General features: G+C 37.3%; 2 protein-coding genes across 2 annotated transcripts; one reads left to right on the forward strand and one right to left on the reverse strand.

Moving 5' to 3' along the window:
- The first annotated feature begins 317 nt into the window (after positions 1–317).
- On the forward strand, positions 318–15468 carry LOC117344951 (cysteine-rich venom protein TEL1-like). The gene is made up of 10 exons (XM_033907837.1): positions 318–425; positions 1286–1422; positions 2389–2402; positions 3006–3116; positions 3709–3799; positions 5601–5752; positions 11995–12089; positions 12647–12732; positions 13770–13868; positions 14890–15468. Exons 2-10 carry the CDS (start codon positions 1290–1292, stop codon positions 14997–14999), a joined length of 891 nt encoding a protein of 296 aa, XP_033763728.1. The 5' UTR covers positions 318–425; positions 1286–1289; the 3' UTR covers positions 15000–15468.
- Positions 15463–18976, reverse strand: LOC117344950. The gene is made up of 4 exons (XM_033907836.1): positions 18080–18976; positions 17838–17859; positions 17341–17643; positions 15463–16659 (listed from the first exon to the last, which is right to left on the reverse strand). The coding sequence occupies exons 1-4, from the start codon at positions 18971–18973 to the stop codon at positions 16337–16339; spliced, it is 1542 nt and encodes a 513-aa protein (XP_033763727.1). The 5' UTR covers positions 18974–18976; the 3' UTR covers positions 15463–16336.
- Between the last annotated feature and the right edge of the window lie 1842 nt (positions 18977–20818).

Below are 20818 nucleotides of genomic sequence, written 5' to 3' on the forward strand. Positions count from 1 at the left end.
TAAGTTGGATATTTTAACGTGGCCAAAATAAATTGATGTGAATCAATGTCGAATTCCTTAGAGAAACGCTACCCTGCTCATAATTGACCCAGCAATCGTGTTGTGACGTACATTGAAATGTGAATCTGGGTGGCGACCTCTACATTTCAATCGGAGTTGATTACAGTTGATTAATTCAGAGAGCAGACGACAGCCACAAAGGAACCAAACTATGTTGTTATCAATATGTTTGAATCGCTAAGGGAGCGGACAAAGGAGCTTTGAATGTACTTCGAAAATGTTATCTTCATAACACTGGAAGTTTACGTACCTTAAGTGAAATGATCAAATCTATATTTCCACCCAATATCGGAAAGACAAATTTGAATGTACAACTCGGTGGTCAGTAGGTTTACAGACCTGACGGTGGATTAAACAGCTGTAAGGTAAGTAAACTCGCACGAAATTTATATAAATGATTTCCTTTTGATTTGAATTATTATTAACGGGATTTGTAGTTTATTCATGTTTTCAATTTCAATACGAATACGAATTAATAGCATTTTTTGCCTCAACTCATTAACTTTAACACAAATCCGAGCAATCAAATCGTAAGTGTCAATAAGCCTAACTTTAACACTAATTGATATGCTATACTGTACATGTGTTACTTATCATATGACCTTAAATTTATTTTAAATTGACTAATTTAAGTTTATTTTGATTTTATTTTTTCCCCCTAAAAGATTACGATTTACAGAAATTGAGTATAAGGTAATTAATTACTCATACTTGTATCTAGTTAATGATGTTGAAGAATATGAGTCAAATTCAGAAGAGGTTTGGTTAACCAAATTTATTCGCCTCGTACGAATAAATGTAATGGGGACAATTTTAACAATATTTTTTCGCCATTCCTACTGAGAAAGTGTCTTTATCAAAAGTACGGTACAAGACGGCCATAACTATATATTGTATGAAGCACTGGTACTCCCGAAGAGTTCCGATTGATAAATACAGACACAACGTAAAAATTCGTATTTTCTTGAGTTCAGTGTTTACTTTAAAGCTAACAACGCAAGTTAAAAAAGCTACAACTGAAATGTCTGCCACTTATTTGCAAACGGTGACCGGACGATATATATTTATCACTAGGAACATCCCCAAACCATTTAATTTTTTTAATTTTTATTTACAAACGAAAGCTTTTTAACTTGCGTTGTCAGCTTTAAGAAATTCTAGTACTGACGTTAACTCAAGCGAAATGGCGACTTTGGTGCGTACAATTATATTTTTTCCCAACTAGTTCCATGAACATGTTCTCGTCAGTCGTCTTGCTGTGTGTGGCCGTGGCCTTAGGTCCAGTCCTCTCAGCCAGTCTCGACTCGGATTCCAACACTCTTCTCGGCACGGACCAACTTCCGGATACCCAAGTTAACAACCGTATGTATATTTATTGAAACTGCCAAAGAAATCGAAACTCGAAAGCATTACTGTCAAATTCGCCCTTTTAGGTCATCTGACCCGTGTGCTTACGATTACTGGTCTATATTCATGTCGTGTTTCGTCCAACGTCCGTAAACTTTCCCCTTAAACGCTACTCCTCCTAAACGACATTGCAGATTCTAACTAAATTTGGTCTGAAATACTACTGAGGCAAGACTGTCATTTATTGAATAAATGAGGTTTAACTAGGTTTCGGGAGGGGTACAAAAAATTGGAAAAGACAATGTAGTAAATTATTTGTTTACATCCTTCATGACACAGCCTATTGCAATATTTCACCTCACCAGCTATCCAATGTTATGTCACCATGAAGGTAAAATAACTAATTTTTGCTTTAAACGCTACTCGCCCTAAACGTGAGTTCAACTAAATTTGATCTGAAGTATCAGTTAGAAAGGCCATTCATTCTTGAATAACTGAGGTTGGGGCTGCCCATGTAAGAGAATGATGTGGCCACAAAGAGGAATGAGCTGATTTCATCCCAATTTGTAAGTCGCTTTAAAAGCCTACTCCTCATGAAGACCCACAGTCTGTAGCTAAGATTTGTCTAAAGTATCACTTGTGCAAGATGGACATTTTTGTATAAATCAAGTTGTTTTTGTCTTATGTTCATCTTTAGGTGAAATTTGGGTGTTGCTTCTAACTTCTACTCCTCCTTGAGGATTACACAGCTTGTAATCACCTTAAGAAAAAAAAAAAAAAAAAAAAAAAATGCTTGTCTTAGAAAAAATATTGAAAGACCACTTTTTTATAATCTGTCATACAAATAAACATGTTGGTTGTCCAATAACGTACGTTGTAAATTTATGTTGTTTCCATAAGTTATATATACCCAAGCTTTGCTTAGAGTATTTAATTACTAACGTAATTAATGTTAATTTTTATTACTTTTCATTTTTGTAGATGGAAACGCAAAGGTAATATGTTATTAAGTTTACATTTAATTAATGGCGGAAAGAAAGGGGAGCAGGTGGGCAACGATTAAAACTAATTCATAGTCATTTTGAAAATGAGGTTTTGTGGAATGGGTGGATTTCCATATCGAAGTTTTATGGAAATGGTGTCCAGAACAAGGTTTTGTCGAATGGATGCTCGGAACAGGATTTTGAAATACTGAAATAGAGGCTCTGTCTATTCTTAAGGCTCTACGTACAGAATATCAATTAAAAGCTTGAAGTGCCCCATACTTGCAGCATTCAGTTTTGAATATTGTTCTCAGATAGACAAAGATCATATAGGCTTAGTTATTACATACAATCACATTGCCAAATAGCTTATCATTTTGAAATAAATTGTTACTTGGCCGAATGCATGTTATAATGTTTAATCAAGTTAAAGGTTATTTTAATGAGCATACCGTTCAGTTTTTAAAGGAAAAAAATCACTTTCATGAAAACAATTTCTTCCTTCATTCATTTAGTAAAACTATTAAAATTTTATTGACTTTAAGTTATTCCTGCAATATTATAAATATAAAACCGTCTAATTTTCTAATTCTGCCAGACATATTATTTTTTTAGTATCCTGTTCGTAACCCTGGAGTCAGTGATGCGGACAAAAAGGACATCGTTGAGCTGCACAACGACTACAGGAGACTTATCGGCCGTGACGCAGCTAACATGATGAAAGTAGTAAGTTATATTTACGTTAACAAGCTAATTTACAAGTTTAAGATAAATTAAGGACGGTCAAATAAACTTTGCTACCCCCACTAATCTCTATCCCCCCCCTAAAAAAAACCCAACAAAAAACAAAAACAAAATAAAACTGACGACGACGACGACGGGCAACGATGGCGGCGACGAAAACATTCATAATGTGACAAAGTAATAGCGAGTTAGTGCAATTCTCATAAATTAAATTAAAAGTGAAAACTCTGATATACAGTATTCTCAATCAGGCATTAGAAATATATCACGCCTTTTTTTTTAACATAGCCGATACCACGAAAGCGTGCGACCGATGTCCATATATATCAATTTCATTCATTGGAGAGGAAAACAATTATTCTAGCTTACAAGTGAATAGCAACATGTGGGCCCGAAAGCTTGAATTCCGTCACAACGAGTTTAATTTTATGAATACAATGGTAGTAATGTGAGCAGGAATTGTATGTGTCAACCAAAACTTTATACCAGAAAATCTTAATTTTAACATTTGTCTCTGTATTATGTAAATTAAGAGAATTTGAGCAAACCTTCATTTTGTATTTTTTTTTTCAAGATTTGGGACGATGGCATGGCATCATCTGCTCAGAGACATGCCGAGACTTGTAGCTTTGATCACGACCATCTCGCTAATCGGTGGACCAACAGTAAGTAGCACATTTAACACTTTTAGAGCCATTTTAGAGAATACGTTTTAGAGAGTAAAGCGGCTGAGCTTAGCGAAACACCGATATTAGAAGCAAGTTTGTTCTATTACACCATTTTCTAGCAATCCAATATCAAATACAAAATTTAATGCTTTAATATGAAATATTATTAACTGTTATTAAAGGGGTATTCCTTCCATTGATAAAGTTTAGGCCGTCAAAATTAAACCTACTGGAAAATATGTACTTTTTTCCAAATAGTTAAAATCTTTACATTAATAAGGCAGAATTACTCTGCAAGATAAACCAAAGTTCTTAGAGTATTAGTCCTGTAAATTCATTAATTCGACCCGAAGTATCACTAATTACCGCACAAACATACGGTATTTGTATACATACGCATTTTCCCTGTACATTTCGGCGTTTATTTCATTACTTGTAGGCACAAACACTCGTATAATCATCGTTCTGATATAGCTTTCATCAATAGAAATTATGCATATTTCGAACATGGTGCGAACGAAGGAAGCCCTTTAAAAAGGGAGATTTTGTTGCTACATATGTGTTGTGGTATTTTTGTGTATGCTTCTCCAAGCACAGCAAAAACTAAAATGTCGGGAATTCCTTAGATACGATGACCGGTACATACTGTAATCATAGGGGGTATCTCAGAAATAATTTCTGAATCGCTGTATGGTTGTATAGAGGTTGCCTCCCCTTAACCATAGCCTTGTTTGTTTCTAAGACAGTATTTACCAGTTCCCATCCATTTGACCTCAATGGTTTTATAATACACACGAGTCTAGATTAATTGTTTTACACAATTTTATAGAACATTATGTGCCAGTCATTTGTGTAATGTATCATATTTCCTGAGGGCTTGCTCGAGAGAAATATAAGAGTAAACCTTCATATTACCCTGTATCCAGGGCCATAAATTGTTTATCATACCGAAAAAATAATCAATAACTCATGGTACTCAAAAACAAACTAAAGATAATAAATATAATTTTTATTCTAAACCCCTGTGGTCCACGTCGCTCAATATTGATACGGTTCCGTTTTATTTCTCGGCCACGTGATGCATTTCGGCTAATCACTGACACTTTTATGAACATGAGGTATAGTTATATCATTTATGTTATACTTAATGTATGCCAAGTACTAAGTATATTTCGGGCATCATACTCATATGTACATTTGTACACATTTATACACATTGAGTACAGGTTATTCTACGATAAACATTGGTCACGATTTCAGAAATTTGTGTCGCTACAGGTAACCAACGTGCAAGTAGCCATTGTTAACATATACATGTGTATGTCGAAGATGTTTCCATGGTAACCGTTGTTGGTTTCCGTCGTGAACATTTGTTTGTTTGTTTTATTTTCATGTTAAACGTGTTTTGATTGTCAAGATGTATGTGGGTTTGTTTTAAATATAACAAAGGTCATTAATAGTGGTAATGAATCATTTCAATGCCTCCTCTAAGGATCGGACTAGGAACCTCAGGCTTACTAGTCTTACTCTCAATGAATCGAGCAATACTGCATGATTATTTAATAACAAGAGGTGTCGCGTGTGAACAAGAGGTGTTGCTTAGTATTATTGCTGAGATGCAATATGCTCATTTGTAGCGACTGCCGTCGTCATAGACAACCTATATTTCGGAAACCATTTTGTGTCGTGTCATACACAAGATTGTCAAATACCAGTATAATTATGCAGTATCGGGTCACATATCATATACCGATTCCGGTCCAAATGAACTAAATGACGTATTTCCGGTGCATTTCAGGTTTACCTGGGGTGTATATTGGACAGAATATGTGCGCCGGAAATAACAATTGGCGGGAATGCGTGGCTGCGTGGTACGCTGAGAAAGACAGTTACCAATATGGCGAGGGTGCCAAAACCTTATCATGGAACAAGATCGGTCACTTTACGCAGGTAATGTATTATACAATAATTACTACTATTGCTTCTATAGATTGATACTGTGTAAGGAGTATACTGTTTCATGTGTACAGGTGCCCAATGAGAAAACTTGAGCAAATAAGGCCAATATTTCATACGGTCGTTAAAGTCAGGTAATTTATTAATTGAACCGGTATAATGCCGCTAAGGTATATCATTAAACAAAATGGCTGCATGCAGGGACGAGCGTATTTCAGAAACATTTTATTCCTAGATATATTCGAGAGGCTTTATGTCCACTATCAGTTGAGCTTAAGTCGTGACTGTTCGTAAGTTGTGCGTTTCGAATAATGGATGACGAAATTGTTCCTTGAAAGCTAGACAAATGGCAGAATGAGAGTTGACAGTACACCTATGCTGTGGATAGTTTGGAGAGTTGAGTATCTGAACTTTACGGAAATATCAATGCGAGGTTGGGTGTTATTTTCGAATTTAAATTTTCCGCCATAGAACTGTCATTTACCTATTTTAATTATAGTATTTATCTTATTTTAAAACTACAATGCCTAGGGGGTTGACTGAATATGTACATTAACATTACTGTGCATGTATGAACTACATTGAATACGATTTCAAGTGCAAATTCACTGTAAAGAAGTGTCATATTAAAGCATGAGACATAATTCAACCATTTTTCTAAAATGTTGCAATTCCGTTTGCAATGGGCAACCCATGTACCCCAACGGATATTTTTGAATATAAGTTATCGTTGCTGATCTTAATTATTTGATTAGATCTAGAGTCTAGAGGGACACCGACAGTTAAAGTCATACGAGGATTGGTCTGGATTGGTCTCTTGGGATGAGAGTAGGATCGTATGAGGATTGGCCTCTGTTGCTGGGATGAGGGTAGGATCGTATGAGGATTGGCCTCTGTTGCTGGGATGAGGGTAGGATCGTATGAGGATTGGCCTCTGTTGCTGGGATGAGGGTAGGATCGTATGAGGATTGGCCTCTGTTGCTGGGATGAGGGTAGGATCGTATGAGGATTGGCCTCTGTTGCTGGGATGAGGGTAGGATCGTATGAGGATTGGCCTCTGTTGCTGGGATGAGGGTAGGATCGTATGAGGATTGGCCTCTGTTGCTGGGATGAGGGTAGGATCGTATGAGGATTGGCCTCTGTTGCTGGGATGAGGGTAGGATCGTATGAGGATTGGCCTCTGTTGCACAAACAGCATCAGTCATATGATGATAGGTGTCAAGGGAACATCATCAACCAGTGTAATATGAGGACGAGTGTCTAGGGAACATCATCAGCCAGGGTTATATGAGGACGGGTGTCTAAAGGGACACGAACAGCCAAGGTTATGTAAGGCGGTTGTATAAAGGGACACCAACAGCCAGTGTCATATGAGGACGGATGTCTAAAGGGACACCAACAACCAGGGTTATATGAGGACGGGTGTCTAAAGGGACACCAACAGCCAGTGTCATATGAGGACGGATGTCTAGAGGACACCAACAGCTAGGATTATGTGAGGACGGGAGTCTAAGAGGGCAGCAACATCCAGGTTCATACAAAGACGGGTCTCTGGGGGACACCAACAAGCAGGGTTATATGAGGACGGGTGTCTAAAGGGACTACAACAGCCAGGGCCATACAAGGACGGGTGTCTAAAGGGACACCAACAAGCAGGGTTATATGAGGACGGGTGTCTAAAGGGACTACAACAGCCAGGGCCATACAAGGACGGGTGTCTAAAGGACACCAACAAGCAGGGTTATATGAGGACGGGTGTCTAAAGGGACTACAACAGCCAGGGTTATAGAAGGAAGAATGTTTAGGGGAAACCAGAGGACGGGTGTCTAAAGGGACACCAACAGCAAGGCTTATATAAGGACGAGAGTCTAGGGGACATCGACAGCGAGGGTTATATGAGGGCGGGAGTCTAGGGGACATCAACAGCAAGGCTTATATGAGGGCGGGAGTCTAGGGGACATCAACAGCCAGGGTTATATGAGGGCGGGAGTCTATGGGACACCAAAAGCCAATATCATATAAGAATGGGTTTCTAGGGGCACCAACAGCCAATATCATATAAGGAGGGAAGTCTACTTGGCACAAACAGCCAGTGTCATATGAGGGTGGGTCGCTATGTACACCAACAACCAGGGGTATATGATGATGGGCAACTATGAGACATCATCAGCCATGATCATGTGAGGACGGGTCTCCAGGGGACACCATCAACCAAGGTCATATGAGGATGGATTTCTATAGGCACAGACAAGGTCATATGAGGATGGATTTCTAGAGGCACAGACAAGGTCATATGAGGATGGATTTCTAGAGGCACAGACAAGGTCATATGAGGATGGATTTCTATAGGCACAGACAAGGTCATATGAGGATGGATTTCTATAGGCACGGACAAGGTCATATGAGGATGGATTTCTAGAGGCACAGACAAGGTCATATGAGGATGGATTTCTATAGGCACAGACAAGGTCATATGAGGATGGATTTCTAGAGGCACAGACAAGGTCATATGAGGATGGATTTCTATAGGCACAGAAAAGGTCATATGGGGATGGATTGCTAGAGGTACAGACAAGGTCATATGAGGATGGATTTCTAGAGGTACAGACAAGGTCATATGAGGATGGATTGCTAGAGGCACAGAAAAGGTCATATGAGGATGGATTGCTAGAGGCACAGACAAGGTCATATGAGGATGGATTTCTAGAGGCACAGAAAAGGTCATATGAGGATGGATTGCTAGAGGCACAGACAAGGTCATATGAGGATGGATTGCTAGAGGCACAGACAAGGTCATATGAGGATGGATTGCTAGATGCACAGACAAGGTCATATGAGGATGGATTTCTAGAGGTACAGACAAGGTCATATGAGGATGGATTTCTAGAGGCACATACAAGGTCATATGAGGATGGATTGCTATAGGCACAGACAAGGTCATATGATGATGGATTTCTATAGGCACAGAAAAGATCATATGAGGATGGATTGCTAGAGGCACAGACAAGGTCATATGAGGACGGATTTCTATAGGCACGGCCAGCCTTGGTATGGTAAGGATTGGTCTCTTGGGACACTTACAGTCACAGAAATGTGATAATGAGCCCTTGTATCACCAACATCCAAGGACATGTGAGGATGGCTCTCTAGAGGGGAACGGAAGAGAAAATAGATAAATAAATCACAGAAAAGATAATGCAGACAAGGAAGAAAAGGAAGACTTTAAAAAAAGTGACTAAGTTAATATTGAAAAAAATACAATACAGGCAGTAAGAACTCCATTTTCTGTCGAATTAGATTTGTCAGTCGTCTGTTCACAAGAGAAAAAAAATCCTATGTTAACATTTTCCCTAAACAAAATAGAGATCATTAAATGGTGCTGGCAAATTAGTGACATTCCGGCGAATTTATCTGGCGGGAAAACGAGGTAACACCAGCGATGTCTGTACAGAAGTGTGCATGATAGTCACTTTGGTGTGAGAGATGACGGCAGACCCTAATCTGGCCAGTTTTAATCCCCCAAAAACTGTCGACGATACAATCTATCATTAACACGAATTGGACACGTTCGGCGCTAACGCGAACGATTCTCGCACCTCGCGACACACGCTTTCTTGGTTTCCGGGAATAATTACTCTACTCTGATTCCATCCCCTTATCTGTCACTCCTTCTGTCTTTGGCGATGACGCGCTTTCTCGGATTTCTGGTTGTATGTTGCCGGAAACATAAACGACCTGTAACTTCCAAGCGATTAATAAAGATTAATTGAAACACGTATACTGTTAGAGCTATTAATTGGACTATACCACAGAGCACGTATTTTGTTAGAGCTATCAGTCGAACCGAGACAAAGACCACGGCGGAAGAACATCCGGTGGTAATGAGGCTCTATTTGACAGCTCTGTCTGGAGTTAGATAACATATTATCCACGTTAAAGAGGACACTGTCGAAAACCAACATCATTCCATTGTTCCATAGCGACAGGCTAGATACGGTCAGTTTCAGTTGTACTTTAAGATAATTTGTTCGCGTGGAAAACGGCTAGACGAACTGTAAACACCTGCCCCGTAAATGTGCATGAATCTTTTGTACTTAAAAGAACACTTTTCCCCGGAAGCCTAACCTTAAGAGGGACAATCATATAGATGCTGAGATATAATGTAAATATTTAATATATTTCATATAAAAGCATGCTTTTTTTTTGTCACATAATTATGGTATTTATCAGATTATTATGAAACCTTAAATATCGGTATTCTCAATTCTCTGTTGTTCTGTCATGAAGTTGTGACGTCGGCACGTAATGGGGAAATTATGACGCTGATAACAGAGTAGTGCAATTACCACTTTGCAATGGATGTTCAGTTAAAACATATTTGCAGCAATCAATGTGAAATAATATATCCCGTTGGCCTTTTTTTTCATCACAACAGCTGTGTAGTGCAATAGCTATCTACAGCGGTCGCTATGGCTACGCACAGTGTCAAGCGATAGTCTGTTCAGCTGTCGACACGGATGACTTGCCCCGACATTTTTCTCTCCACGTGGTGAAAAAATAGTCCGGATTATTGCGGGAAATTTACTTATGAAAAGTACGTTCCGTTCCCTAAATGGGGTTCCGGAATCGGAATCCGAATTTCCGGACTGGTGAGTACAAATAACGTTACGGAAATCCGTTCCCGTGCATTTCCGTCCGGATTGCGAGTTTTCCGGACTATCGGCGTCCGGATTATCGCGGTTCCACTGTAGTTCATATACACGTTGTAGTCGACGTCAATGGTAAGCTGCTATACGCTGCTTCTTATGACGCGTTTAGATAATTGTTAAAAAAACTAGGTTACATTAAAAAAATCACTTTTTGAAATAGTAAAGTGTTCAATTGCACATATGACCAAATTAAAACAACATTTTTAGCATATCTTAATGATTTGAACTGAATCTTCAGATTTTAAAGATGGATTCAAGAAAAGTTCCTATTGTATCTTGTTACATGGCTGTATGAGGCGATTATTGTGTGACTTTCTATATAATCGGGTATCTATTTCCGCACCGGTGATTTTTCTCCGGATACTCTGGCTTTCCTTCACCTCCAAAACCTGACACGTCCTTAAATGACCCTGGCTGTTAATAGGAAGCTTAACAAAATTAACCAAACAAAATCGTTCTTTCCTTATACTGGCGGCAATGGGAGACATTTACAATCGAGATAGTTTTGTCACGTTCTCCCCTAGTTTTTTTCGATTGTACAATGCATGATTTTCTTTATGTTCAAGTGGTAGCATTTCAATAAATGTTCACGACATTAAACCATTCATGGTCGGAATATAACCTTAATTGTTTATTGTTCGCGTCGGGCAATAGCCAGGATCTTAAGTACTAACAAAACCGCTGTTGCACTCAGCCCCAGTCAATAATTGTATACTGCCTCACAATTCCACAGAGCTGTTACGTTTCCTGTACTATTATAAATGTTGAATGTAGATCATCTTGCTTATTTTGGGTAATGGTACATGTATATCACTTCTAATTTTGTGTTGTTTTTGCTTTTTATCAAATATATATATATATATAACTAACGTATGAATGAATATGATTGAAAAAGTTGTATGTCGAATGAATACCCTCTTGCGCGAGGAGATCAATTATAAATTGATGTACTTTCATGTTTTGATCAATGAATTATTTTTGAACCTGAAAAAAGTCTGTGGTTACAGATTTTCCTATTCTCTTGTTTCTTTATTTTCTTTCTGTCTTTCCTTCTCTAGTTGTGCTATCTGAAATATTTCATCAATGTTTGTTAGTGTTGTCATCTCTACAGTATGATGTAGTTCTGTGGGAAAGGATTTAAAAAAGTGTTGTTTTTGCTTAAAGAGTGGGAGGTTCCTTGTTTGAGCCCTAACAACGACAGGGTTATTTCCCCTTACAAGGATAGGGTTATTTCCCCTAACAAGGACAGGGTTATTTCCCCTAACAGGGACAATGTTATTTCCCCTTACAAGGACAGGGTTATTTCCCCTAACAAGGACATGGTTATCTTCCCTAACAAGGACAGGGTTATTTCCTCTAACAAAGACAGGGTTATTTCCCCTTACAAGGACAGGGTTATCTCCCCTAACAAGGACAGGGTTATTTCCCCTAACAAGGACAGGGTTATCTCCCCTAACAAGGACAGGGTTATTTCACTCCCATTATAGTAACATTTGGATGTGATATAAATGCATGTGTCTTTCACAGCTAGTTACCTGGCATGTCTCGCGTGTTGGCTGTGGATACGCAGAGTGTGAGGGACGAAAAGACAGATCGTCTTTTGTCTGTAACTACGCATACGGGTGAGTAACTACAGCATTTCATATTGATGTAAGGTGTTCCAGTTCCGAAGATTTAAAAAAAAAAATTTTTGTTCCGAAGATTTATATTTGCCTTTGTATGTACATGTGGAAGGAATTAATATAAGCTCTAAGCTTGTTTTTCCATCCCATAGAAAATATTTGTATATGCAGACACAGAAATATATAGATGTTATATGATGCTTATGAAACTGCAAGAATTTTTTTTTGAAAAGTACCAAGAAATACATGTTTTATATTTGAAAGGTACATAGAAAGAAGTGTAACTGATTTGATGGAAACTCCAGTTACCTTGGAATAAGTGAAAGGGATTACTCAGAATATCGATATTTCAAAATATCTAGATATAGCCATTATTTAGATGAGAAATCGCTAAGAAATGCATATATAATGTTTAAGATAGCTAATATTCGTATTAGCTCTGGTTTCATGGAGTAAATTTGATATATAATACCTTGTGTTAAACAGTTTTATGTTATTGTAGTGTAAAATGGCCACGTTACGACTTCCGGTAGATAATGACGTATTTCCTGTTACAGACAGTTCTATGATGACGTGATTCGTCCTTTCTTGAATGGAACTTCATGTGGCGCCTGTCCTCACTCATGTAATGATGGACTGTGTGGTGAGTTTTCAGTGATATGAAAGGTTTTATTGATGACGTCATCAATGTATGCTCTGGTTACATCAAGACAACAGAGATTGTTGACGACATAAAGACAATGACTAAAAGTACACATAAATACAAAATTGATGGCGTCATAATAAAGATATACATACTTATTAATGTTGTTAAGGAAAACAATTGCTTTTACAATAATATCAATTTGGAATTACACATAACTACATGAATTTTATATTTGGTTTCGATAGATTAATAAACATATTTTCTTTTGAATCTATTTCCATTTAAAAAAAAAAATTCTTTTGATTCTCTTTATATATATATAACAACAAACAAACAAACAAAAAGGCGAAAAAATGCAATGCACACATACTTCATCCTTTTGTTCAATACAGATTAAAGAAAAAATCTCAATGTTATAAATGACAAGACACCCATAAAATGTCTACATCTGCCCTCAGCTCACCTTTTGATGACAATATATATCATTGATATATCCCGACTCTTACAGTGAATAATAGATATGACATAAGTAGGGGAGATAACCATGTTGTGACTGGACAACGCAATATACCGCTGTGTGAATATATGGGGCAAAGAAGTAATTCAAACAGTAATATACATATATGTAGACATTTTATGGGTGTGAATAGATATATTCAGATTTATTTATTACTCAACATCATGTTATAATTTTACAAATCAAATGTGGCCGTCGAGGGAATAGTTGATTGTGAATAACGGGCAGAATTTTCTCCGAATCCGACCTCAACACCATGCTATAATTGTATAGCGTCATAGGTGATTGTGGAGGGAATCGCAATGCATTACGGAGTGATTCTCACTGAATCCGCTAATTTAGGAACGGATACAATTCGTCATCACGAGAATATAACTGTATTTGCTTTGATTAATTCTGATATTTGAATTTAAACCTGTATCGAAACAGAACATTACGACCATTTCGAAACACGTATTTCAATTTTCGAGATTCTCCCACTGACACATTATTTACTAAACAGTGCGATTCTTTCCAGATTGTGCGGGGAAAATTTGCAACAACTTTGGAACATTGGATCTGAACACATGCACGTGCAACTGCCTGAAGTTTTATACCGGCGACACATGCGAAACTAGTAAGTGGGAGTTGTGTTTTGAAATCATAAAAAATCTCTTTGATAAAGGGTTTGCAGTATTCAAATGATCTTAAATTTGACGGGTTGTGATTAAAATAAATTAAGATCTTTCTCCTTTAATTTTCATAAATATCATGTTTCATTGAAATAGCCAAAATAGCTGATGAACAAATAGATGCATGATAACATAGAGTACGTGTTTGATCAATTTCAAGTGAATGGATTTGTATAGGAAATAAGGGAAAAAGTTTAGTAAAAAACAATTTCATTTACTTCTCAAACATAGCGAATATCAAACCCCGTTGTAATTTTAAAAGTAATTTAACATGTGCTAGTTGCAAATATCGTCATTATCATCATCGATTGATCATTCGTAGCAGCCAACCATTTATCATGTATCACAATATTATCATCACATTACATCATCATCATCATCATCATCATCATCGACGTCATCATCGTCGTCGTCGTCGTCGTCGTCGTCGTCGTCATCATCATCATCATCATCATCATCATCATCGAGAATAATGATAAGTTGTTTACATGAATGACTCTGAATGCATAATGCATAATGTATTGACATGATAATTCATACTCGAAAATTTGGTGAGACGGAACAGATCCACATAAATGTATTTCGAGCTTAATTATCATTAATTAAGTTACAACAATGAATATCAGCCAGGAACAGATCATCATCAACAAATAAAAAAATAATAATAATGATTATCAGCCGAGAACAGAATCATGATAAAAAAAACACCAAAAAACAAAAATAATGATGCTATGTTCCGTCTTTAACGTAGCAACACAAATTGATGTTACTACAACAAAACTAGTAATGTCTTAAAGGGGTGTGGCGAAATAATATAGCTGTGTTTTCATTCAACACTACAGGATTACGATGACAGTTGTAGGTGTTCTGACTGAAGCAGTGTATAGCAGTGTCGGTAAAGTAATATCTTTGTTTTGGTTTCCATTAAATTTATGTTCGCGAATTACTATATTTTTCTGTATACAGTTCTTTGTGACGAGACTGAGCATGCGTCATGTGATCGACATGCCAAGGACGAATGTACCAACGGTGTCAACATAGCCGCCCTGTGTCCTCATCACTGTGGACGCTGCTAGACCGTGCTCACTTCCGGCCATATTTACCCACTTCCGGCCATATTTACCCACTTTCGGTTTCTTGTAGCCAATTGTTATCCTATCTATAATGATTATGTAATAGTAGATCTACATATTCAGATGATAATTCAAAATGATTCAGGAAACCTCAAAAGAAATAATAGAGTTATAAAAAAGCGATTATATTTTCCAGATTTTAAGTTTCTGGTGCTATTATTTCCAATGAAATAGCTATGCTTGCTCAGTCAAATGGTTATTTCAAGAAACGGGCATTATAAAAAACAGTTTTGAACTGTTTGTAGTATATTAAGATAATAATTTCATGATAATTACATATTTCTAATACATATATATTAGCATACACGGATATTTCTTTCGACACCTGGACATTCTAAGATTTTCCATCTTTTTTTTTGAATTTGTGTAAAATATAATTATATTTTTGTTGTGATTAAACTTTTCAATTCATGTTGATGTTTTCTATTTTTGTTATTTAATATATACTCTCTCGGATTAAGAAAGCATATGATTTCATTCCACTATTGGAAAAGAAATTTGTCGTGTTTATCGCCCATTGTCATTTTGAGGTGAATTATCCTTATACACAGAAAACGAGTCCAAGAGTTCCGGAAGGGCTTCCGTATTGTGCGAATCCTTACACGTTCATTATGAAGAGTTATTTTAATTTTTTAAGAACATCAATCACTAATGTTTTAATCCAAAACTGACCGTATTAGTTATTTCTGCATTGTCTGCTCATTCAATAAGAACTACAGTACATACATATCAAATATGCTGAAATATTCAAATGCATTTCACAATTGATCTATTACGGAAATCAAACGAAAAGCCGAAAATGACGTATCATTTTTGCCTGAAAAATTGTTGAATAAAACCTACAAGATTATCGGAATTTCAAAACCTGTCTTAAATTCCGTTCATTCAATCGGTAAAAAAACATACGCGAGGAGATTTTCATGATGAATTGTGAAAAAAAAACCAAAAACGTCTGCACTGAATTTTGTCTCATATAGGCATCGTAGATACAAAATTGAACGCTGATTCACCCTACAAGTCTTTTGAGTGTAATACAAGCGTAAAACAGTGTATATATATATAGTGAAAGTAAGGGCAAGCGAAATATATAGTAAGGTTTCTCATCAGAATGTATGCAACATATTCCGATGAAATTATAATGTGAAACTGAGAATCATTCAGGTTTCCTTCAGGTCTTACGTAGAATGTTATAGAAGTAAGCATAATCTATATAGAGACACGAGGTTTACTATTCATACCAGAGTTTATAGCCAATAACCCTACCATATACGTTTCTTTTATTAAGGCCTTAAACTTTCGGCCAATAAGCCTTTAGCCAGTTCCATTGCCACAGCGTATACATCCATGCGGCACTCTTTCATTGCCACTAATACGCTGTTAAGTGTCGCTTTGTCTCCGGATTCCTTTATCCAGATATTCAACAGTTCTATGACCAAGGTTTTCACTGAATGTTTGTGATCCATTTCTGACCTTTCGATTGTATGTGGCTCCAATCCAAGTTCAAGAAATAAGTTGAAATACGATTTATTAACAAATGTTTCGATGACTTCAACTTCCTGCGGTCCTGGAATTTTTCGCAAATGAAACTCCGGTATCTCTGATCCTTAAATCATAAAAAAATGGAAACTCGTTACTACTATTGCGATCGCACGACAGGCATGTTATATTTAGTAAAGATTTAGACTGGAACTTAGAGTTGCATTAAAATGGTCCCGGGAATTCTAAATAAAATATTACAAGGATATTCTACACAATTGTAAAACTATCTGGCTATTTTGTGTCTATTTGCAGCTCTTTCCAAAGCCTCTTAAAACGAAATTTTGTCGACATCAAATTAACTTTTCCTTGCTTAGTTTGGACAAGCAAAATTGGTGTAATTCCCCCGGTTAGTTTAGAAATAGACCGGCTTAATATAACGCATCGCGGGGAGCTGAATAGCGAATCCAGTGATATTTTACAAGCCTGTAAAATCTCTACTCTGATCATTTTAACAGCGGTAATTTGAGTAGTTAAAAAAATGGATAAAAAACGAAATAATGGATAACCTTTTAGCTAAGGCCGATGGAACCTCTTAAGAGATTCAGGGACGATGGACCTCATGTTTATACCAGTCTCATGTATGAACAAAAGAATAAATCTGGTGCAGACAACATCTTTAGAATTAATTATGCGAAACGACACTTAAACATTATTGTAGTTTAGAATTACGCTTCATTATCATTTTTAATCATCTTTGATAAGTTTACAGATTTTGCTTTTATACTTTATATAACTATGTAACTACCTTGTAGCAGATTAACGTCGTTGATGTGTTCAAGTTCCGTCATCATGTCCGTGTTATTCAATCCATGCGAGTTCATTGCCATGACAATCTGCTGTAAGCTAGCATCTGGACGGGTATTTCTCCACGAGAGGAAGATCTCGGTCACCTGTGTCCGGAAGGACAGATGACCACAAGTTTGTCGGATCTGGCTGATCTCGGCGTCCCGAAGTCCAAGTTCTATGAAGAACATATGATGAGCTTCGTAGATGAACTTCGCGATACGGCCTAGCTCTCTGTAGGTCGGACGTCTGAGTAAATCCACACCTATTCAGATCAGATGACATACGCATATTATTCAAACTTCCCTGTTTGTACGAATATTAATCAAACAACCTTGTTTGTTTCTGAAGGAATCACCAAAGCGTATTTCGTTTTGAAAAATTTAGAAACTTTTTTCTTGTTTAGCGAGTTTAGTTTTTTATTGATAAAAATTAATAAATAAACAACGTCAAACTCACCAGGTATATCCTGAGCAGGATTCTGAAAATATGTGAAAGCAATTAATACTTGAATTTCAATTTCAACACTTTATTTTATAAAACTTCACAAGAGGTAGTAAATTTGGAAGAAGGGCGGTTTTCAGCAAATATCAATATCTGAGTTGAAGTAATAAATGTATATCATTTAGAATTTTGTCGTACATGTCTGTTTGATTTAAATATGAATGAAATACATTATAGATTAGGTTCTAAAAGAATACCTCTTCAAGGGACTGAAACCAGACATCATAGTGTTGTCTGTGTATGGGTTCCGTTTTCTGGACACCGGCATCTATTTGTACACATGTCAGTGGTGAAGTCTGAAGAAGTAGTTTCGCCTCTACTGCCTCGTCACGTGGCCTCACTATCGGGTGACAGTGTAGGTAGTAGTCGAACTCCAGATGGCCTTGCTGGTTCATGGTCAGTATCTGTTGGAGGACCTCAGCTAACACGACCCGGATAGCATGGCCTGTTCCCGGTACAACTGGACTATCATCCTTCATTTTGAAAAGAGTGAGCTTCATCACATTGCCACTACAGTGTATCAATATATTCCAGATTGGGTCAATGGATAAGGCGACAAAACCTCTGTAACAGTAGCCAAAACGTGGCATACAATGAACTGCAAAAGGCTGGAATCTGTGGATACAGGCTGCGATGAATTTATCCCAAATGGCGTGTGGAATGAACCGTTTTTGAAATTGAACACACAATGTGCACGATTTTTCTGTTGTGGATTCAAACAAAATCTGTGTCATCATCTCTGTCTCCGTATCTCCAGCTGTCTTCAACATGCTTGGGACAACGTAGTAGTTCACTTTTTCATCTTTATCATTCGGCAGCGGCTTCACCAGAAGTCCCAGTCTCTCCATGGCTGCTACTAGAACAGGCATATGATCTAGGAATTTGTTTTCAGGATGTTTCCCCCACAGCATTTTCAAAACCTTATCCGGCAGTCTCCCTGTCATCTCAAATTCTTTCCAAAGAGTCCTTTCGGTAACGGTGAGTCTGCTGACAAACTTAATAGCAGTTATCACGCACTTGAAGGCGTCAATCACCCACTGTGGGTCCAAAACAAGGATGGGATTGTCACATTCCAGATCAAAGCAAAGCATGAACCCAGTCAGATGGAGATACCTGTTTCGATGAAACCAACACGCATATGTGTTATTATCTTAGCTTAAAGATAATACAGCATAACGGATTTAGATCAGCATGTGTTTTCTGAAGCCATTACCAGTGCTAATTAGAAGTTAGAATTAAAGAAATATACACATGACCTTATTGTTGTAATAATATTACTACGTTCGGTTCATGATATTGTTGTACCTCTGGTAAATGCTAACTGCAATATATCCCCGGCTAGAGATAACAGGTATGCCTGAAGTTAAGAATCGATCCCCGGCAAAGAATTTTACTTTATCATGATTTCTGATCACTTTGCACACAAGATTACCAAATAGGACCTCTCTCTGTACCTTTGTGACCTTACCGAGTCTCTTCTCTTTTGAAACATGTCCGTTTACAGAACACATATATGCACCTTTGCCCTTACTCGGTCCACCTGTGTACATTTGTCGCTTTACGTAGTCCCTTTAGAAAGTCCCGCCTTGTACACTGTACCTCACAGTGTCCCACTTTGTACAATTGTTACCTAACAGGGTCCCTTTTTGTATATTTGCCACTTTTCAAGGTCACTTTTAGTACATTTTCCCCCTTACAGGGTCCCTATTTTTCCATTTATCACTCAACCCAACATGACCCCTCTTTGTACACTTGTTACCTTACAGTTTCCCTCTTTGTACATTTGTTACTCAACCCAAAATGGCCCCTCTTTCTACACTTCACACTTTGCAAGGTCCCTCATTGTATACTGCCCATCCTACATGGTCCCTGTTTTTACATTTTTCAATCAACCCAACATGGCTCCTCTTTGTAAACTCGTCACCAAACAGGAAATCCCTTTCTCTACACTTGTTACTTTTCAGAATAAGTGAACACAAATTTACACTTATCAAACACGTCGGACTTCATATCGCATAAGGAAACATCCTATTTTAAAAAAGATCATGATGACGATCGCAAAATACTTTTATATATATAAAATAATTACCTTAAAAACAATTTCAAGTTTTCAATGTCATTCAGTGGCAGTGTCAAGCCTTTGTTCAACTCCATCAAGTCTTCAATGGTCATGACTTTCACTCCCGACTCCTTCTTTTGTAGTAATTCGAATTCGAGGGCAATCCATTTGCCTGGAATTCGTTTCTTCCATTGTGATTGCAGTGGCGCAATCTCTGCTATGGTTTTCCACATCTTCAGGAAGACATCTTTGTTTTTGCTGCTGTCGTTCAGGTCTGAGACAGGAAAGACTTCTTTGATATGGCTTTCCATTAGTTCCTGTATTCCAGGGACAGATCTGAGTTTGTTCAAGACAATTTCTAGATTTCGTTGTGTTTGATCCTCCTGTAAATAGATAATATATATGCACATTTAAATGTTGATTACATTGTCGGCGAATTTTTAATTTCAATAACATATGTAATGAGTATCGCTGAATAATAGAACTCAATAGAGGAAATTAATTAAGATAATAACTCTTAACTTACCGATCCTCCTACCAGATCCATATGGGAACCAATCAACAGCACTGGTGGCGTCCCCTTTCTGCTCTCTTCTATATCCACTGCATAAGTCGCTACCGACTGTAACCACTTAACTATACTTTCTTTGAAGAAAGACAAAAAATGTCAGAAATATCTTTATTTCGAAGTTGGACCTCATTATATTTGAATGATAATATGAAGAGCATTAGAAGAGAGTATACTACTTATGAAGAAAGCCACTTTGTCATTCCATAAGGTACTGAAGAAATGATCTGGGCTCTGCGGAAGATAATTCTTTTATCAAACTAAAATGGTGTGTTTTGTATTTTAGGAGATTTAAAAAACTAAATGCCT

The sequence above is a fragment of the Pecten maximus genome, chromosome 16 (genome assembly GCF_902652985.1).
Source record: "Pecten maximus chromosome 16, xPecMax1.1, whole genome shotgun sequence".
Taxonomy (NCBI): Eukaryota; Metazoa; Mollusca; class Bivalvia; order Pectinida; family Pectinidae; genus Pecten; species Pecten maximus.